The 20,977-nt window shown below is 47.3% G+C and overlaps 1 protein-coding gene across 1 annotated transcript in view; it reads right to left on the minus strand.

Annotated features, from left to right (window-relative positions):
* Window positions 1-7,932: 7,932 nt before the first annotated feature.
* ERGIC3 (ERGIC and golgi 3) overlaps window positions 7,933-20,977 on the minus strand; it is a 45,427-nt gene continuing 32,382 nt past the window's right edge. Inside the window, exons 8-13 of the mRNA XM_032766528.2 lie at window positions 18,084-18,115; window positions 17,511-17,607; window positions 15,225-15,289; window positions 10,955-11,091; window positions 9,663-9,718; window positions 7,933-8,800 (exon numbers count right to left, since the gene is read on the minus strand). Of these exons, the coding sequence (XP_032622419.1) occupies window positions 8,721-8,800; window positions 9,663-9,718; window positions 10,955-11,091; window positions 15,225-15,289; window positions 17,511-17,607; window positions 18,084-18,115 (467 nt within the window). The 3' untranslated portion in view covers window positions 7,933-8,720. The remainder of the gene's footprint in view (window positions 8,801-9,662; window positions 9,719-10,954; window positions 11,092-15,224; window positions 15,290-17,510; window positions 17,608-18,083; window positions 18,116-20,977) is intronic.

Raw genomic sequence — 20,977 nt, forward strand, 5'->3', positions numbered from 1 at the left:
CCAACACGCCACCACATTGTAAAAAAACTGAGATGCCTGAATATCAGGAGCAAATGTTAAGTCTTTGAAAGATATGTCTCTCCTAATACAAATGGAGCAGCGTTTAGAGGGTGTTCCTGAGGAAATCGAAAGGTACATCCTAGATGGAAAGCCCAAAACTGTAATCGAGGCTGGGGAGATTGGAGCCAAATGTGTGGAGGTGGCAGAGAAGAAGGAAGCTAGTAGCAGTTGGTGAGGCTACCAGAAGGGACAACCCGAGATGACACCTCACCATCGAAGTCAGCCCAAGGCCCCATATCACAAGGAGGAGCCCTCCACACAGCCAGGGAAACCCCAGATGCCCTCTTGTCCACCACTCCGTCTCCAACCACCCACCTCACCCCAGCCCACAGTCAGCTGGGTGATGCTTCAAATGTAATGAGCTGGGGCATGTGAAGGCCACTGTCCTAAGAGCACCAGCCGACTGCAACTCATCAACCCACAGTCCCACTGAGAGCCTTCAGGCCCAGATGCCTTGCAAATACCCCCAAAGCGAAGGAAAACTGTGAGGGTGGGTGGGAGGAAGATTACTGCGTGGAGAGACACTGGAGCATAGGTGCCAGCGATCCAACAATCTCTGGTGGACTCCAGATTCATCAACCTAGAGTCCCAAGTGACAGTGCAACCCTTTAAGGCCAACTCTATAACTTGACTACAGCCAAGTTGCCTGTCCAGTACAAGGGCTGGTCAGGGATATGGACTTTTGCAGTCTGTGACAACTATCCCATTCCCCTGCTGCTGAGAGAAGACTTAGCCAATCATGTGATTAACCATTAACTAGGGTGATCGTGGGCTAAGCTCAAGAGCTTTTCTCTATACTTAATTGGAATTACCAACTGTTTTGAGGATACCAGTCCTCCTTGTGCTCATCAGAAAGGGTTTCCTTGTATAAGAATCCTCCTTTTACAACAAACCTGGACCTATTAGAAGAGCTGAGAAGCGATGGGTTATTCCATGATGCCATCCAAGCTCCCTTGAGGCTTTCATCCTCTTCCTGCTCTTCCAGGAACTGCTCCCGTGATGTTGAGGGTGGGTCCTTTGCTCATGGTTTGTGTTATGAATCCTGTTTGTGGTGTTTCCCCAACCTAATGCCGCATTGTTTCTGATGGTCTTATATAGATATTCATTGACAATTGCATGACTTCAAATGAGACAGAGGGGAGGGATAGCTCAGTGGTTTGAGCATTGGCCTGCTAAACCCAGGCTTGTAAGTTCCCTCACTGAGGGGCTCACTTAGGGATCTGGGGCAAAATCAGTACTTGGTCCTGCTAGTGAAGGCAGGGGGCTGGACTCAATGACCTTTCAGGGTCCCTTCTAGTTCTATGAGATAGGTATATCTCCATATATTTTATTTCCTTTAGTAAAAGGATTTTGCTACACTCAGACTCCATGCTTGCGAAAGGGGACGTATTGCCTCTTAGAGGCACCCAGGGGGAGGCATGTAATTGTCCCAGGTCACTGGGTGGGGGTCCAGATGGTTTTGCATTGTGTTATTGAAACAGAACCCCTGGATAGTGAACCCGGCACTTGTTGCTGCCAACGCGGACGGGAAGAAGGGTTACATTGATGATACTGCCAACCCCTGTTTTAACTGTAGTAAATAGTCCAGGATGAAGGGAATCATGCTCTTCTGAAGAAACCAAACTGAAAACTTCTTCCACTTAGTCAGATAAGTGGCATGAGTGGAAGGTTTTCTGCTTCCACTGAGGACTTCCCTAACTGAGTCGGAGCACACGAGCTCCAGTGGGTTTAGCCATTGAGTTTCCATGCCGTGAGGTGGAGAGACTACAGGTTGGGGTCCTGGAGGCAGCCGTGCTCCTGCATGATCAAGTCTGAAAACCAGGGGCAGAGTTATAGGTGTGTCCACTGACAGGTCTAGCAGTGTGGTGAACCAGTGCTGATGTGGTCACACTGGTGCGATCAAGACTAATGACACTTTCTCCTGTCAGACCTTGAGGAAGACCTTGCGGATTAGTGGGAATGGCAGGAATGCATACAGCAGGCACCCCTTCCATGAGAGGAGAAAGGCGTCCGTGAGCGAGTGAGCCCAGGCTGTGATTCATAAAGGAGCAGAACTGCTGACACTTCCTGTTGTGCTGTGTGACAGGTCTATCTGGGAAGAGCCCCACCTTTGGAAAATGCTTATGGTGAAGTCCAGGCAAAGAGCCCACTCATGGCCATGAAAAGACCTGCTGAGGTGATCAGCCAGTTCATTCTGCAAGCCCGGACGGTATGATGCCTCCAAGTGTATTGAGTGGGCGATGCAGATGTCCCACAGCCTGAGGGCTTCTGACAGGGGAGAAGAGCGAGCACCACCCTGTCTGTTTATATAGACCATTGCTGTGGCATTGTCTGTCAACACTGATACACATCTGCCCTGTAGATGGGTTTGAAACATCTGGCAAGCAAGGTGCACCACACGCAGCTCCCTGATTTTGACATGCAGTGAAAGTTCTGCCTAGGACCATAGACTCTGAGTCCTGACTCTGCCTAGGTGCGCTTCCCATCCCATCGCTGATGCAGCTGTGACTAGTGACAGTGAGGGCTGAGGTCTGGAGAAGGGTCTGCCCCCTGTAACAGGGTGGCCACCTGCTCCTGCCCTGAAGGGCTTAAAACAGCCTTGGGAGAGGGCTGTGGTAGGGGAAAACCTGGACTGATTGGGGAAGTAGCCACAGCTGGGCCACACCCCAACCAGGCCACAGCTGACTCTATAAAGGGGCTGTGGGCCAGACGCCCAGGCAGTCTCTCTCTAGGCACAGAGAGAGAAGGGTCTGAGACTTGAGTAAGGGACTGGGGTAGAGCAGTGCTGGGGAATAGAGCAAGGGAGCCAGGGAGCTCTTGCCTGGAAAACCCCCAGGCTGCAGGCCTAGCCAAAGGCCTGAAAGGGCACTGGGGTTGCAGAGGTGCAGCCCCTGGGGTAGGTGGAGGAAGCAGGTTCACCCCCTCCCTTGCCGATGATGAGTGATATGGACTGCAGTCTGCCCCAGAGTGTGGAGGCTAGATGAGGACTGGCAGTGAACACTGAGGCGAGGTAGGAATAGAGGGTGGGAATTCCCCTGGGAGGGGAGCCCAGGGAGTGGGGGGTACTGCCAGGGGGCAACACCCAAGGGACAGGGGCACTGGGATCCGGGAGGGACATCGGCCTGCAGAGGGTGCTCCAAGGCCGAAGAGCTAATTCCTATATGGACCAGCAGGAGGCACTGCAGGGGCGAATCCCGCATTGCTAACCCACACATACTGTCTGTGGGTCGAGTCACCACTGGAGGGACTCGAGAATCTGAGGGGTAAGAGTGACCAGTCTGTCTAAGTGGTCTCGGTTTGGCCTGTAAACTCAGGCCAGCCATGCCTGAAGGGGGTGAAGCCGCAGTCTGGCATGCTGTACTACATATGTGCAAGCAGCCATATGTGACATCCAAGTAATTTTAGGCAATTCTGCACCGTCGTGGTGGGTAATCTGCTGAGATCCTCTATGATGGCACTTGTGGCAAGGAACCAAGATTCCGGGCAGAATGCTCTGGCCTGACTCGAGTCCAGGAGGGCCCGATGAACTCTATCCGTTGAATGGGAGTTATGGTCAACTTCACCATGTTCAAGATGAGGCAGAGCCGGAGGAACGTCATCTGCACCAGGCACACATGGTCCTCCACTCCGCCCAGGAGCAGCCCTTGATTAGCCAGTCGGCTAGGTACAGGAATACCTGCACCTGCCGCTTCTATAGGAAGGCTGCCGTGAACACCCAAGGGGTTGCCAAGAGGAAGATCGTGAACTGATAGTGAATGTTGCTGACCACAAAACAGAGGAACCACCTATGGGACAGCATTATGGACACATAGAAGTACGCGTCCTCCAAGTCAAGGGCAGCGTACCAGTCCCCGGATCCAGGGAGGGAATGATGGAAGCCAGGGAAACCATGCGGAACTTCAAGTTCTTCTTGAATCTGTTGAGGTTTCACAGGTCTAAAATAGGCCTGAGCCCACCCTTGGCCTTGGGGATTAGGAAATACTGGGAGTAGAACTCCCTGCCCCTGAACTCTAAATCAGCGGTTCTCTAACTTTAGCAACCTGAGGACCACCATTTTGATTTAAATTTTTTCAGGGACCTCCAAGTTCCCCTGCTCAGCCCTTGCCCCACTCTCTTCCCTGAGGCCACACCTGCTCACGCCATCCTCCCTCTGTCCAGTGCTCACTCTCTCCCAGCCACGGGCAGGGGGTGGTGGTGCATGAGGGGTGCAGGCTGCAGGCTCTAGGAGGGAGTTTAGGTACAGGAGTGGGTGAGGGGGTGCAGGCTCTGGGAGGGAGTTTGGACGCAAGCACTGGGCTCTTAGAGGCAGTTTGGGTGTGGGAGAGGGTTCAGGGTTTGGTCTCTGGGAGGGAGTTTTGGTGCAGAAGGGGGTGAGGGGTTCAGGCACTGCGAGGGAGTTTGGGTGCAGGAGGGGGTGAGGGGTCAGGCTCTGGGAGGGAGTTGGGTGCAGGGTCTGGGATCTGAGAGGGAGTTTGGGTGTGGGAGGGGGTGAAAGGTTCAGGCTCTGGCCTAGGGGTACTTATCTCGGGCAGCTCCTGAAAGTGACCAGCACATCCCTCTGGCAGCAGCTCCTAGGTGGAAGGGCCAGGGGAACTAGCCTAGAGTTTGGGGCTGGGGCAATGCAGGGACAGCTCCTGGGCCCCAGGGACATACCGGCAGCTTCCGGGAGCAGTGTGGAGCCAGGGCAGGTACCGTAGCCCTGCTGCACTGCAGAATTTTAGAGTGCAGGAGGCACTGGGAAGGAGGGGGAAGAGTTGAGCAGCAGGGGCTGCGGGCCCCAGGGTACCCTTGGGGACCCCCAGGGGTCCGCAGGCCCCCGTTTGAAAAAAATCCCTGAAGAGGGATGGGGAAGGCGGGAGGATTCAGAATTGGAGAGAATATCCCAATTCTACCATGTGCAAGACCCACTGGTCTGAGGTTATTTGGGTCCAAGCATGGTAAAAATGAGATAGATGGTTCACAAAGAGGGGGGAAGGATCTGGGATGTGAACTGGTGCATTGCCCCTGTCACATCTCCAAAAGTCTTCTTAGAAGTCGGAGACTGCTTCATCTAGCCCTGGCCCTGGTTCGAGGCGGACTGTGGAGGCCTTCTCCTATTACTCCTATCCCACTTCCTGTTATAGTCCTGTGTCTGCTGAGAGGAGTAGAAGTGAGATGAGGGCTGAGGCTTAAATGCTTCCTCTGTGGGGCTGGAGTGTGGAGCCCAGCAACTTTAAGGGTGATCTAGAGTGTTTTAGGCTGTGGAGTCTAGAGTCCGTCTGTTCTGCGAATGGACCTGAGCTGTCAAATGGTCTGCTGTGCCTCTGGAGACCTGCAGCCACCAGCTTCAGCGCATAACAATAGCGGTGAACATTTTACAGGTGGCCAAGTCTGCCACGTCCAACGCAGCCTCCAAGGAAGTCATTGCCATTGCCTTACCCGCCCTGAGGATAGCCCCAAAGTCGGATGAGGAATCTGCTGGGAGGAGTCCCTTTAACTTGGACAGAGTTCAAGAATTACAATTCTAGCAGCTGAGCACTGCTTGCTGATTAGCAATTCGAAGCTGGACCCCCCGGTGGAATAGACCTTGTGGCCAAGGAGGTCCAGCTTCTTTGCCTCTTTGGATTTTGGCACAGGACCTTGCTGCCTTTGCCTTTCCTCGATGCTGGCTGCGTCCACAAGCAGCATACCTGGCTGAGGGTGGGTGAAAAGGTATTTGTACCCCTTGGAGGGTGTCTGCCTCAGGCTTTTCTTTTTTTAAAAAAGATTAAGCACAACAGTCCAAGCATTTCTCAGAACAAGGCTAGGGAAAAATACAGCAGTTCTTCCCATGTTAAAAATATTCTTCCCACTGTTAGTTAAACTCTAGCACCTCCACGCTTTGGAGCAAGGATTTGGAATTTGGCAGGAAGGTTGCCCTGGTGTCAGAGCTGTGTCTTTTGAGATCCCCTATAAAAATCCACCTGAATTTGACCAAGTTACGAGCCCCTGAATTAGTTCTTAACAGTGGAGACCTGTTAAGTTTGGCAACTAAATTATTTGAAAATTCTGTGTACTGACCCTTATCCAGCTCACAGCTGCAGAGACTGAGTAGGACTTTAAAGAACATAAGTGTGGCCATACTGGGTTGGAGCACAGGTCCATCTCACCCAGTATCTTGTCTGTCAACAGTGGCCAACACCAGGTGCTTCAGACGGAAGGAGCAGAACAGGTAATTATCATACTTCCCCTGCAATTGCTGCACCTAGCGCCTGCGTGCTGGTCATAGGAGCTGAGAGCAGAGACACTCTCTCTCCAGTGCTCTCATTGGTCCCTGTCACAGAGCTGGTGCTGGCTCTCCCACTTTTATGCCTGCACCCTGTGTTAGGCTGGTATAATAAGGAGTCTTCCATGCCTTCCTTTGCTGGATCACCCAAGTGTCTTTACAGCGTTTGTGCAGTTCCCCGGTCTCCCAACAGCTAGCGCCCCACAGACCCTCCCCAGGGTCTCCTGCCTCAGAGGCTTCCCTCTTTAGTAAGGCAACAGTGATACCACCTTCTTGTCTCCTCCCAGGTTAGGCCCCTCTGAGGTTTGTTCAGGGTTTTTATAGCTCTCACTTGCCTCAGCCCAGCTGTCAGCTTAGCATGTTCTTCTGAGCCAGCCCCGATTAGGGCTTGCAGCTGGGCTCCCTGCTGAATACCTGTGTGTCTACCCTGGCCAGAGAACAGACTGCAGCCAGCATTTTGGCAGTGCTTTAAAGGGGGTTTTACCTCTGCACTGCCACAGTCCCCCTTGGGTGCTCAGGAAGCCTGGAATAGGAAAAGGAAGCAACCTGACTGGGTCTAAGGATGGGTGGGGGAAAGAGAGAAGCTAAGGGTATGTCTTCACTACTGGCCGTATCGGCAGGTAGCAATCGATTTCTCGGGGATTGATATATCGCGTCTCATCTAGACGAGATATATTGATCCCCGAACACGCTCCTGTTGACTCCGGAACTCCACCAACGTGAACGGCGGTAGCGGAGTCGACAGGAGGAGCCGTGGACATCGATCCCGTGCCGTGAGGACAATAAGTAACTCGATCTAAGATACTTCAACTTCAGCTATGTTATTCACGTAGCTGAAGTTGCGTATCTTAGATGGATCCCCTCCCCTAGTGTAGACCAGCCCAAAGACTGGGACAAGAACAGGCTGGAGGGGACAGGGCAGAAGAATGCAGGCTCCTTAGAAACTGGAATAGTACCAAGGATTTCTGAATGTCAGGATTCCTCTGCTGCCAGTCTCTCACTGTCTTCTAATGGCTGGGACACAGAAGATGACAACCTACTACTGCTGCTATAGGTTACCCTGTGCTATGGATGTAAAGGTACTACCCCTGCTGATGAGCTATGGGGGAGTCATTTGGTTCCACAGTATGGCATTTTTATTCGTTTGCTTTTTTTTTATACTGTAGGAAATTCCACTGAACATTAAGGTGACCAAGTCAAGCCCTCAAAAGTTAGGAAATGCCTGAATTAAGGGTGCCCTCACATTGGGGCCGAGGTGGCTTAATGGTGCATTTCCAGACCTTGAATAAATTGGGCTTCTTTTAACTTTGTTTAACTCGGAATGTATTGGACTGACAGTGTTTGATTTGGGGATAATTGCACCATTCCTGTAATGTAATTTACACTAAATTACTGCTATACGCTCGCAAATATTACTCCATCCTGATGTACAGTGTTATAATTCCAGTTTGTCCCAGAGTCAGTCAGCTTTGGTATCATCTGCTAGCTTTGTTAACATGCAGTTTGGCCAATCACTAACGTAAATGAGAAGAACAGCTCTAACCATGCCATCCTGCCTGCACACTTTGCCATTCATCATTCCCTCTGTGGTTCTTCAGACAGTTTTCGATTCACGTACCACTATAGGATCAAAGTTAATTCACCAATTTTAATAAATTAGTTAGTTACATTGTCACTCTACCAAATGCTTTACTAAAATCCACAGATGATATATTTTATTACAAAAGGTAAGGATATGGGGAGTGAAAATAACAATTCAATTTAAAAAGCTGACGAAACATTTTTTAAAAACAGCCAAGATTTGTTCCTTACTAGCACAGTTCACGTTTCTTGCATTGAAAGAACAGTTCTGAGCATTCCTACTGCTGGAATTTTAAGGTGTCCCTAGGCAGAGATTTATCACCTTGTAACCATGTCTCCTGTGCTTGGTCTTACACCTTTTTGCCTGAGAGATTTGGCAGGGCAAGACAGGAGGGGTCAGGACATTTTGACAGATGTCTGATGCAGTATCCAGTGAGCACATTTGTAAATGTTCTGAACAAAAAGGAAATAACTGCTGGGTGGCGTTGCCAGAAAGTTTATTTGATGGCAACTTTAATCCATTCAGCATCTCATGACAGGATGCTGCTCCTGCAACAGCCTCAGGAGTAATTCAACAGCGATGGGCACGAAAGGCTGCCCACAGGAGGGTCTGCACAGCCTGACAAGATGGCTAATGAAAAATCCTCACAGGATCGAGCTGTCCTATCCAGAAATCAATGCCAAACAAAGCACAATGGGATAGTGATGGAAGGATGAGTGGGGGTGTCTGGTAATCCCAGGTATCTTCTCTTTGTGCACTCAGGGGGTCACTTGTGTCTTGAAGGATTTGTTTAGTTCCTCTCTGTATTCTTCATGGGCTGCAGTAATTTCGTATCTACGTTGTCTTCCCAAGCTCTATTTTCTTCTGAATGGCACGAGCAGAATGATAGATCAAGGAATCAATGAGTCCAGCCACTGGAAGAAGAACAGAGAAGGATCAGCCCAGACATTCCACAAAACAGAGAAGAAAATGCTTTATTGCATGAGACAAACACAGAACCCTTCCCCCAGGGGCAAAGTTCCAGCTCTAACCACAGAGAACAGAACCCTTGCAGCTCCCTGGGAGATTGTGGAGACCCTGATCTCCTCTGATGGAGATAAGACACAGATGTGATTATGCTTCTTGGGACAAAGACCATTCTCACCAAGGCAGGTGATGCATGTGCTGAAGAACAGAATGGTACCCAAAAGACAAGAGATTAAACTATTCTCACAGAACGTCAGGGGCCAGGATTCCAAAGCAAAAGGACAAGATGTTTCCTTTCGACAGATGGGCCCCTACCCCTGTGTTTCATTGTGCATATTTATTTCCAAACCTATCTGCATATCCTGAAAACCTCAACCACCTTGCTTAGAACAAGACAGATTCATTTGACAAAAGGAACTGCTTCTGGAAAGAGTTTCCCTAGTCAGACACATTTTCTAGACAAATATGACTCAAATTTATAGTAACAACAGATTCTGTAATATTTCTTCAACTTTGTTACTGTTTCAAATGGAAATTCGGTGTAAAATTAGCTTCTTTTCGTACTGCCACTTATGCTGAAATTAGATATTATTGTATTTATACTTCTGTTGTGAACTGGATCTTTGTAAATAAATGAACTTTCATTCTAATGATAATTTATAGCTCCAAAGGGTGTGTGGCACCTCAGGGAAGGCAAAGAAAGCCCTAATCTCTGCCCAAAGGAGCTTCAATCCACATTTCAGTCCTAGTATGAGCAGGGTGACAAGCCTGCACATTTTAGAAAAAAAATGAAACTAAAAGCTCTGATACCTGTAAATACTCCTCCAACAATGGCACAGACTCCTGTGAGGAAGTGTGTAAAGGGCCTAGAGAGAGGAAAACAGGTTGAATAATCTCCATGAGCTCAGGTGCCATGATGACAGATCGATACCTAGACAGACCACTTGCAAGTTAGAAACAGAGAGCTTAAACAAAACAAAAAGGAAGAATTTAATGGTGAAGAAAAATGAAATCCCCAAATTCAATCTGTCCAGCTACTGGTCAGGTTCTGCCACCCTTATTCAGGTTAAGTGGTGCCGTATTTCGAAAAGAGGGCCACTGCTATCAATGGCACTATTTGTGAAGTGATACACAGAGGTCCGCATCCCAAATAATTTACCAGCAATGGCTGTCTGCACTGACAATGGAAAACCTCAAAACCAAACCAGCTAACCACACAAAAACCCCATATTAATACGTGATTAAGATGGAGAACCATGGAAAAAGTTAGGATATCACAAAGCTAAGTTGCATGAACTGAGCCACACTGCACAGTCTGCTTGTTTAAGGGTATATATTTAACAGAGTAATACATGTAATTAATGTACAACATAAGAGAAATAGGAACAGAAACTACGATATCCTGTGTATGTAGCTAAAACAGGAACCTCAGCTTTTCAGTTTGCTGAATTCTGATTAACTTCACAATCTTCATGTAGCATTAACGTGGTTGTGTTTGAGATTAACACCCCCCCCCATATGAATGTCTTTACTCTTTTCTGCTGTACTTCCACCACTGCACAAAGATAAATCAGACTCTGCTGCGAGACAGCACCACAAAAGCTCACTTTCCAAAACTGGCAACATACAGTGCAATATGCTGTATCCTGTGAGCACATCTGTTAATATTCTAAACAAAAAAAGAATTAATTGCAGGGGGATGTTGCCAGAAAGTTGATTTGATGGCAACTTTAACCCATCCATCAGTACCATTCTATCGTAACAGAAATGCTGTGAATTCTCCTTTCATCAGAACACTGATTTAAAACATGGCTACGTTAAACAATACACTTTCGTCCCCTTTAGCTGTGTTTTATTTGTTGACTACTGGTTAGAAATACTTGGTGTTTCACTGTGTCACTATGTGTGTCATCCCCAATATAGCTGCCGACAATAAAATACATAGACACGCTACTGAAAACATGACAAAACACAGATTTCACATACACTGTGTTACTGTCACTATAGGCCATATTATAAAAGCTGGAGAGCTCCAGGTTGTATAAGAACTGGCCCCATCCTTCCAAGCAGGGTGAATGAAGTGAATAGAAACACCCCCTTACCTGTGTTTCTCTGTCAGTTTCACCATCATGGGAGAAAGCTCATAGAGCACAAATACACCAGGGAGGCCCTGATCTCCTATTAGCCCATTGGCGATTTTCTCATGCCGGGTAACTGAAAACTGGTTAGTCCTCACCACCTAGCGGGAAATAAATATAGGAAATAGTGTTTAATTCATAAAGTAACTAAAGACTAAGTAGTGCAGACTGCTCTTTGGAGCCTCTGCTGAAGGCCACCCTACCCGTAGAGGATGCTGGGGGGGCACTCCCAGACCTAACCCTATCTTCACTGCAGACGACATCCTGCACTGCAGGACCTGCAGGATTCTGGACAACTGAGATCCAGGCTTGAGAATGAGCCATGCACAAGTCCCCAAGCTCTTAATGATTTTTGGTCCCTAATGGTGGTGATCGTGGGTAGGAGCAAAAGTCCTCCCCACCCCCATCATCATCTTTGGAACCTTCCAGACAGTTCCTTCTTGAGAGAGGCCTGAGCCACTGTTCCAGCACTTCTCAACCCTCCCCTAATGCTCCTCCCTGCCCTCCAGTCTTTGGTATTTTTATTTTGGTGACCTTTTGTCTCCCTGACGGCTGATAGTTCCTCCAGCCTTCGGAGGCTCTGGAGGAACCTTGGTTCTGTGGCTGGATCTTTGTACTTAGTGCTCTGGTACTCTTGCTTCAGAGCATTAGCATTTCAAAGCCTTGTTGCTCTCTCAAGGCCTCAGTTCTTTCCTGGCGCACTCTAGAGATCTCCGAACTTTGGAGCGACTTGCCTCGAGTGTTTCTTTCCTCGTTCCCTGAGCAAATGTCATCCTCTATCTTGCATGCTTTCATGCAACATCTACATGGCAGAAAGATGGCTATCATGTAAGAAGTATTCACTGCTTCCTCTGCATAGAGGTTGGGCATGTTGTGTGGCGATGTTTGCAGAATGCAGCCTGTGTACTGAACCCTTACGAGAAATGTTTCCAATCGTTTCTCAGAGAATCTAGTAAGTTCAGCATGAGCCCAGACTGCAGGGCTTCAAAAGGAGAAATCCCGAAAGGGTAAGCCTGAGCTAGCTTTGACCCAACTTCCCTCGTAGGCCCAGGGGCATACCTTTCACTAAAGCACTGTCTATCTTCCCATCCAAAGCAGGGAACAATGCTACAGAATGACTCTCCAGCACCCTCCAGGTCTCAGTATTTGAGCTGGTTGTACCAAGCTCCCACTAAATGGATAAGACACCACCTTGCCTCAACAGGAGATGGAGTAGGAGACAGCTGCTCTCTGGCTCATCACTGCAGAAGCTCCTGGGTTCACATTAGTTTTACATAAAAGTTCCCTGTGTCCCTTCTCCATATTGGTTTAGGATTGAGGGATTGATCCAGGGAGCCTCAATGTCATTCAGCTCAATCCCAATCACCTTTCCAATGGGATTTCAAGTAGGAGAAGGGAGGTGGTGTTACCTAGGTATATGGCAACAGTGAAATATTACTGAGGTACTGTGTCCAGTTCTAGTGTCCACTCTTCAAAAAGGATCTTAGCAAACTGGAAAGTGTTCAGAAAAGAGCTATAAGAACGATTCAAGGTCCAGAAAACTCACCTTACAAGAAGAGATGTGAGAAGCTCAATCTATTTAGCTTACAAAGGGTAAAGTTAAGAGGGGCTTGATCATGGGTCTATAAGTACCTACACAGGCAGAGTTCTGATCGCACAGGGCTCTTCAGTCTAGCAGACAAAGGCAACAAGATCCAAAGGCTAGAAGCTGAAGCTAGACAAATTCAACTGGATATAAGGTGCAAGTGGGTGGAATTAACCACTGGAAAAACTTACCAAGGGATGTGGTAGATTCTCCATTACTTGCAGTCTTTAAATCAAGACTGAATATCTTTCTAAAAGATACATCCTAGCTCAGCTACAAGTTATGGGATTGACTCAGGAATCATGAGGTGAAATTCTATGATCCATGCTATGCACAAGGTCAGATTATATGACCATTATGGCCCCTCTGGCCTTAAAAAAAAAAAAAAAAAATCAAAAAAAAAATCTGTGAATCTCTAAAGCTGCCTCCAAGGCAGCAACATCATTTTTGACTCTCATATGGGACCATATGTCAAGATCTATCAGGCGCTGGCTCCTAAACTTGATGCTCAACCTCCTCTGTTCAGAGTGCCTTGGCACAGCCAGGAGTAACCAGGTTGGGCAGAGCCAGGATGAGGTTTGTGGACTGCTGGCAGGCTGCTTGGGTCAGAGCTCTGGACTAAAGCTTCATAGCCACAACACAGCCAAAGGTACAGGACAGAAACCCCTTACTGGCCTAAGTGAACCCTATAACATCACACTAAGGTTCAGTACCTCTTCCAAACTTTTTGCTAGTATTAATTATTCTAACCCTGGATATTCTTGGTATCCACATAAATGTAGACATAATTCCTTTTTGAATCTTGCCACGTTCTTGACCTCAACAACTTCCTGTGCAATGTGTTCCTCCGTCTAATTACTCATTGTGTGAAAAAGTATTCCCTTTGATCAGTTCTGAATTTCCCATTTTTAAATTTCATTGAATGGCCCTTTGTTCTTGTGTTATCAGACACAGAGAACAGAAGCTCCTGAGCCAACTTTCCTAGACCATGTATCTTGTCCCCCGTTATACATCATCTTTCCCAGGGAAACACTCTTTCCAATCTCTCTTCATAGGAAGAGTTTTTCCAGGCTCCAAATCATTCTTATCTAATTGTGCAATACTCTGTGTGAGATGGGGTAACCAGGACTGCACATGGTATCCAGATGAGGCTGCACCATTTTTTTTATATGATGTTGTGAAAACAAATGATGCAGTTACCATATGAAGTTCATTTCTGATCAGTTATGTGATTCGGGCATGACTCTCTGCATGACTTCCTTGCCCCCTAATTCCAAAGCCTTGGCCCTGCCATTTCATTTCTCCTGTGAACACAAGTGAAGCTGGGAGGAGGGCATGTAACACTGAAAGAAGAAGTTGATGGTGGGGCCTGCTTTAATCAAAGTGACAAGAAAGCAAGATTAGGTTTATTCAGCCAGAGAACAATGGTTGAATAAAGTGCAGCAGGCACTGAAGTATGGGAGATGTCTAAATTAAGAACCAGGCCACACGCATCTGGGACTCCTTGCCACAGTCACAATAACACACAGTTTGGCATCTGGCAAGGTCTACTGTTTTAAAGGGCAGAGGGCTGTGTCCAGAGAGGCCACTTGAGGCCTGACAAGGTCTGCAGCCTTCAAATGACCCCCTATGCTGTAAGCTTTCATTTCTGTGGGAATACACTGCATTTTACTTGGTTCCCTTGTAACCTGGCTATTGAGTGCTTTAAGAGTATGCCAGGGGCTCTTAAAGGCATTTCATAGGGAGAACCGCATCTCACTCAACAGGCCTCATCCCATGGATTCCCTCCCTCCCTACTTCGATCTCATTATTATTGCACAATATTCTTGTGGTATTTACACGGTACTGCAATAATATCTGTCTGAGTATCATATGAAAGCTAATAACAATTGCTTATATGGAAATATGATTACAGCAAATTATACAGGTCGATTTAACTGTTCCTTCTTTAAAAGAGTGACTCCTACTGTCTCCTTCTGCTCATCACTCCATCTCCCACTCCTGTGTGTCCTGCTCCTCTCTCCCCACCTACTCCTTCACATGATTCTCTGCCACTTGGTCCCGTTCTCCCTTACACATGCTGTCTTGCTGCTCAGACCTCTTCACCTGAACCTACTTTCCTGCAAGGTTGTCATCTTTTCCACTGGACATGGTACCAAGTTCCTCACCCCCAATTCCAGTCATTCCGCTACAACTCATGGCTCCATGCCATTGGCACCTCTAGTCTTGCTGGTGGAGCTGGAGCGTGGGGGCAGCTCCAATTTCCATGCCCACACTCTCCTCCCTTTATGTAGCCGCAGCAGTACCACATAATGGAAATGATTAGGCTAGCTCCTTCTTGTTTCCAGCTGCTTTTACGGGCATCCAATCTTTTTCGTCATGGACGCCCAAGACCCATAGAAGCAGCTGGAAGCAGATACCCCATTGATGAGTGGGACATAAATGGATAATCAGAAGGAAGAGCAAACAAGTGCCCTCCAGCAAGTGCTCTACCAATCACAGTTTGAGAAGGCTTTACACATTCAAAGATACAAACAAAATTAATAAAGCACAGAAGCATATAAACACAGGAGTATTTCTGGGGTTCAGCCTGCAGAAGGAGACCAGCATCCCCAATGTGCGTACAGAGAAAAAAAAAACAGCGCTTACCTCACCATCGACTTTCATATAGACGGTAGGGACCACTTTGACGAAGTACTGAAACATCATAGAAGCTAGCAGCAAACGACAAAGAAACATAGTGAATAACCAGAAAAGACAGAGATGTGCCCATCCTGAATTTCAGTGACTCTTACTAATAAATCTTTCTTTTAAGTGCTAATGCAGATACTTTCTACAGCCAAAACAGACAGCAGAAGACAGACATCATGATGAACTACCTTGATGTGTTACAGGCTGAGAGAACTCTGATTAGTCATAGTATATATAATGTGGAATAACCACAGCACACAAAATAAGACACAAAAAAGCATTGCCAAGCCATGCTATAGAGCCACGCTGCATGGCCATGACATAGCCATGGCACACAGAATAGCTGTAGTTGAGGATGGTGGTGGAAACCTGCAGCTAAGTTAAAATATGCTGATCTTCTCTAAATAGTTAGGAACATGTCTACCTGAGAGGAGATCTCTCTCCCCATGCCATCATGGCTTAATTTAGAGGCCCCTTAGTTTAGACAGATGGGCTTGCTGGGAGAGCATTTTCCATAGAAGATACTAGCCACGGTTTGCAACAGCGCACGTCTGCTACCCTCCTGGATACCATGCTCACTCTTTTCCCCAGGCGTTTAGGGTGAGGGTTAGATTGAGGGAAGGGAACAGATTTCTGTGAGGCAATGGTGAGATAAGATGAATCTCTAAAGGGTGAAGGGACTATTACACGTTTCTTTTAAAATGTTTACATGGCATATTTTAATTTTGGTCAAAGGCACCTAGAGCAAAGAATTGGTGCTTGAAATACAATACAAATAAATCCCTACCACCAGGCCATCGATCGTGGTCTTCTGCCACACAGGTATTCTCAAGGGACCTTCCCCTATGAGGGACGCCAGAGCTAGCTTAGAAAATTCACCTTTGGGGCTGAAACTTTTCAAGCTTTGTCTCAGAGAGTGAATGGTAAACTTCTCAGGAACCAGTAAGACTGAAGGCAGCTATTCTGCAAGGAAGATGGAAAGAGCAGCGGGCTCCTCTAGTCCTGCCCACAGCTTTTAGTCACATGTCCCATCAAGCGACCTATGGTTCATGTTGGGCTGTAACTGAGAATTTCTCCTTCAGGAGGGGCTGACAAATAATGTTCTATTACAGAGAAGTCCATGATAAACTGCCCTCTTTCAAAATGGCTGCCATATCCCACTGTTCTCAATAAGACTGAAGCTACACTCTGCCCTCAGGTAGCCATTTTGAGAAAGGAATTTATCTGCCTCCCGCTCAATGGGGCTGAGTTCTCGTTTTCCCATTCTGACACACAGGCAGCCATCTGAGGCCTTGTTTACATCGGAAATTTTTTTTTGAATAACTTAAGATGAAAATTTAAACTGATACTATTTACAGGTATAACTGCTGCGTGGACTCTCTTATTCTGGTATACAAGTGTCTTTTTCAGGTTAGTTTGTGCTGCACAGGACGGGTTTATGCTAAATCACAAAAGGTACTCTTTAGGGTGGAATACATGCGTCCAGATGAGGAGTTATACTAGTAGAACTATAATGGTGTAACTTGGGTAACTTTCCTGTGCAGAAAAGGCCTAATAAGAGCTGCTTACTTTCGCAGTTAGTTTCACTTTGGGAGCAATGGAAGGTGCTGGCCAGTTTGAAAGAAGGCATCTTAACTGAAGTCAGCCTGTAACCTCAGTCCCTTTGAGAACAATGGGAGATGGCAGTCATTTTGAAAGACGACGATTCTTTGGGTATTTCTCTCAAGAAGGAGAACTTTCATTTATCAGAAATAATGGCAAAAATTACTAAAGCTACTCATTGCACCAGATCTGCTCACCAGAGAGGGCAAGAGGGAGGGGGAACGGTGTGCATGCGTGTGGGCAGGGGAGTGTGTACGGGCTGTTGGAGAGAAGAGGAAACTGGTGAGTGTGTTTGAGAGCACAGAGGACTGTAAGGAGGTGCACACGGCAGGAGGAATTTGGAGGACAGGAGTAAGAGAGAAACTGGGGTGCTTTAAAGTGGCCTATGCTGTACCAGAAAAAGACACATTTATGTAGGCCGATTTGCCCCACCCCCAAGTGGGCAATGAGTGAGCAAATGTCAAGAAGAGCAGACATGTCATTTTTGCTAGGGCAGGAAGGCTTGCCCATTAGGCAGCGCCAACAGGGTTCTCCCTGCAGCCTGTCCCAGTTGCCGTGGCTGTGCTGTAGCTCTTTAGGTTGTTCTGAAACACTTATTTGATACAAAAGTTTAGAAAGAGATTCTCCTGCACATGGCTATACCTTGCTGTGCAGTGATGTCTGTCCCATCCAGAGGGTTGACAAGGCCTGGATAATCCCTCCCAAATGAGAGACGTTTGATATAGTGCGTCATATTGATCTGAAACAGAAACACTGACACACTCAAACAGCTGGCACATCATCTACCCAGGGGCAGGATGAGGGCCCTGGGGTTTGCAGAACATGAACAACTTTCTTTAGTGAGAGACTCTAAGGGATAGGCATCTCCTCTCTCCCTCCCATGGGAAATTTCAATGTTCCTACCCACTTAGATTCCAAGGTGCAGGCAACTTCCCCCACCCTTCCCACCATGGAAGCTTCCCTCTGGGGAGAGGTTCTGAGGCACAGGTGTCTCTTCCCTCCTGGTGCAGGGCAAAGAAGAGCCAACTCAGATGCAGCTGGGGGCACAGTGGGATTCTGTGCCTCCTCTCAAACAGCACTTATATGGCTGTTAGACACGTGGCAAGGGAAAAAAGAATGTCAGAGAAGAGCTAGAAGTTAAGAAGAAAGGAGAAATCCAGTCTTTTTAAAGAACATTTTCCATCATGTCAACACGCATGCTCTTGCTACACTTACATTATCAAGTCCAAAGCTCTGTAAATCATGAACTGCAATAGAGAAACAGCATGTTAAAATAATCCAGACCATGGAACAAAGGACATTTATTTGTCTCAGAAGGGAGCTCCCATCACATCTATTGCCATCTAAGGCATTAAGAAAACACCCTGGATTTCTCCCCTCTGCAGCAGGGCATCAGACAAATAAAACAACACTGAAATTCCCCCTTCCAACATTATCTAATTACCTCCAGAAGAAGGGATGGAAAGTTAGTTGAACTAGGGGGCTTATTTAAATGACACATCAGTCATCATCAGGTTATCTGCCCATAGCCTTTAGGAAGTAAACATGCAGGGTTTGTAGGTTGGCTAGGAGAGCTCCACTGGTGTTCGTGCTCACTTGCTGAGCTCCAACTCTGGTCCTTGCTTAGCTTCTCAAACTGTCGTAGAATGTGAAGGCAAAATAATACTCATATGCATTTTACATGAGTGACTGAACAGAGCATTTTCGTACAGAACTGTAAAAACCACCAAATGAAGCATCCAAACAGATTGTCTACATCCCAGTAGCAGCTAGCCCTCATCTGTCCTTCCCCACTGCAACTCTTGAGCCCACAAAAGGGAAAAAAGCAGAGGTTATCTACTGTAACTGGAAGTTCTTCGAGATGTGTGGTCCCTGTCTGTATTCTGCATTTGGGTATGCATGCGCGCCATGAACCCAAGTCTGGAAAACCTTACAAGCAGTGTCTATTGGCCTGCACATGCTCAGTAGGTCTCATAATTGTCTTGACTGAGGGTATAAGCGCCAGTGTGGGCTGATGCCTATCCAGTTCCTCTTCTTACCACAAATCCAACAGGATCCAAATCAGAGAGGATAAAGGGCAGGTAGTGAAATACATATAGTGACCACCCATCTCAAAGAGCCTCCAGTTACAGAAAGTAACCTCCACTGCTTCTTCAAGTGCTGGTCCCTACGTATATTCCATACATGGGTAACTCGTAAGCAACGCTCACACTGGAGGTAGGTGCAAGGAACCCGGCAGCAAAGATGCCAATCACACTGCTGCATCTGCAGTGAACGAACGCGTAGCGTATAGTGAATGGATGGAGCTCTAGGTGACCACCTGCAAATGCACTGTAGTAGGACCTCCTGCAGGGATGCTGTGGAAGCGGCTTTTGCTCTTGTGGAGCGAGCCATGACACCTCCAAGGGGAGAGATGTGTGCTAACCTGTAGCACTGTAGGAGGTATCCCAAAACCCACTTAGAAATCCTTTGAAAGGATATAGATTGCCCATGTGATCTTTCTGCTATGGTGATAAAAAGTCTTGGTGACTTTCTGACTGGTTTGAGTCTCTACACACAGAACACCAGGGCAAGCTAGATGTCAAGAGAGTTAAGTCTCTTCAGAAGAAGCATGGGGCTTCAGATAAAAGGCAATTAAGGAAATACTTTGGTTGATGTGGAATTCAGAAACAACTCTGGGGAGAAATTTAGGAGGTAAGTGAAGAGAAAGCATCTCCTTGTGAAAAAAACGTACAAGGAAGGTCTGCCATGATGGCACCCAGCTTGCTGACCTTTTTGGCCAAATGATAGCCACCAGAAACGTAACCTTCATGGACAGGTGAGATATGCAGCATGTCACTAAGGGTTCAAATGGTGGTCTGGTGAGTGTCAACAGAATGACATTAAGGTCCCATATAGGTGTAGGTTTGGTCATAAACCATACTGTAGTTGAGTGTCTGAAAACAGAACATCTGTCTACCGGAGGGAGGCAGGCACTAATTGCTGCAAGGTGGACCTACAACGAACGAATGGAGAGACCCGAGCCTTTTAAGGACAAGAGATCATCTAAGATGACTGGAATACTTGCAGTAATTGGAGAATGTTGATTGTGCTGTGCCCAGGCAGAGAAAAGCCTCTGTTTGGCCAGGTAGCAGGTTCCAGTTGAATCATTCCTACTTTGGGTAAGAACAGCCTGAACAGGAGCTGAGCAGAAATGCTCTATTTCTGATGCCCATCCAAACACCAGGCTGAGAGGTGGAGTGAGCCTAGTCTAGGGTGTTTGATTCTGCCCTTTCCTGAGTTAGGAGATCTGGGGAGGGGAAAATCTTGGTTGGGGGTAGCAGGGAAGGAGAAGGGAAAGAGGCAGACATAGTCAGGAGTGCTGTTAACCAAAACTATCTTTGCAGTTGGGTGCTAGAAAAATGACAATGGCTCTGTTGTGAAATATCTTTCTTATGACCTGTGGAAGCAGGGGAATGGGAGGAAAAGCATATCTGAGGTTGTTTGTCCAGGATAATGAGAACATTGCCTTGGGAGCAGCAGCCCATGACACCTTTGGAGCAATACAGGGGAAGTTTTCTGTTTGTTTGGGACACAAAGAGGTCCTATTGAGGTGTAGCCCATTGTGTGAATATTTCAGTCAGGATGGACTCATGGATCTCCCACTTGTGGTCTGCTGAGAACTGCCTGGTTAGGTTGTCTGCTAAGGAGTTCTCAATACCTAGGAGGTAAGTGGCCTGGATTGTGATGCTGTTTCTGATGCACCAGTTCCAGAGCCTGACAGCTTCCAGGAAGAGATGTCACTCCACCCTGTTTGTTTATGTAAACCACGGTAGTGATATTGTCCAACATCACTTGGATGTGGAGTAAGCATTTGAGGTGGAGGAAGGCTTTGCATGCAAGGTAGACTGCTTTCAGTTCTAGTATGTTGATTGTGTAGCCTGGCCTCCCGTGGGGTCCAGGTACCCTGAGCAGTGTGATTGTTCAGGTGGGCACCCTTCCCCAGGAGGGAGGCATCTGTCACAATGGTGGCACTGGGGGATTGGAGTACTGAAGGGACGCCCACTCTCACCTTTTCTGGGATCGACCACTAGGAGAAGGAGTCAATAACACTGGTGGTTATAGCCACC

The sequence above is a fragment of the Chelonoidis abingdonii genome, chromosome 14 (assembly GCF_003597395.2).
Source record: "Chelonoidis abingdonii isolate Lonesome George chromosome 14, CheloAbing_2.0, whole genome shotgun sequence".
Lineage (NCBI taxonomy): Eukaryota > Metazoa > Chordata > Testudines > Testudinidae > Chelonoidis > Chelonoidis abingdonii.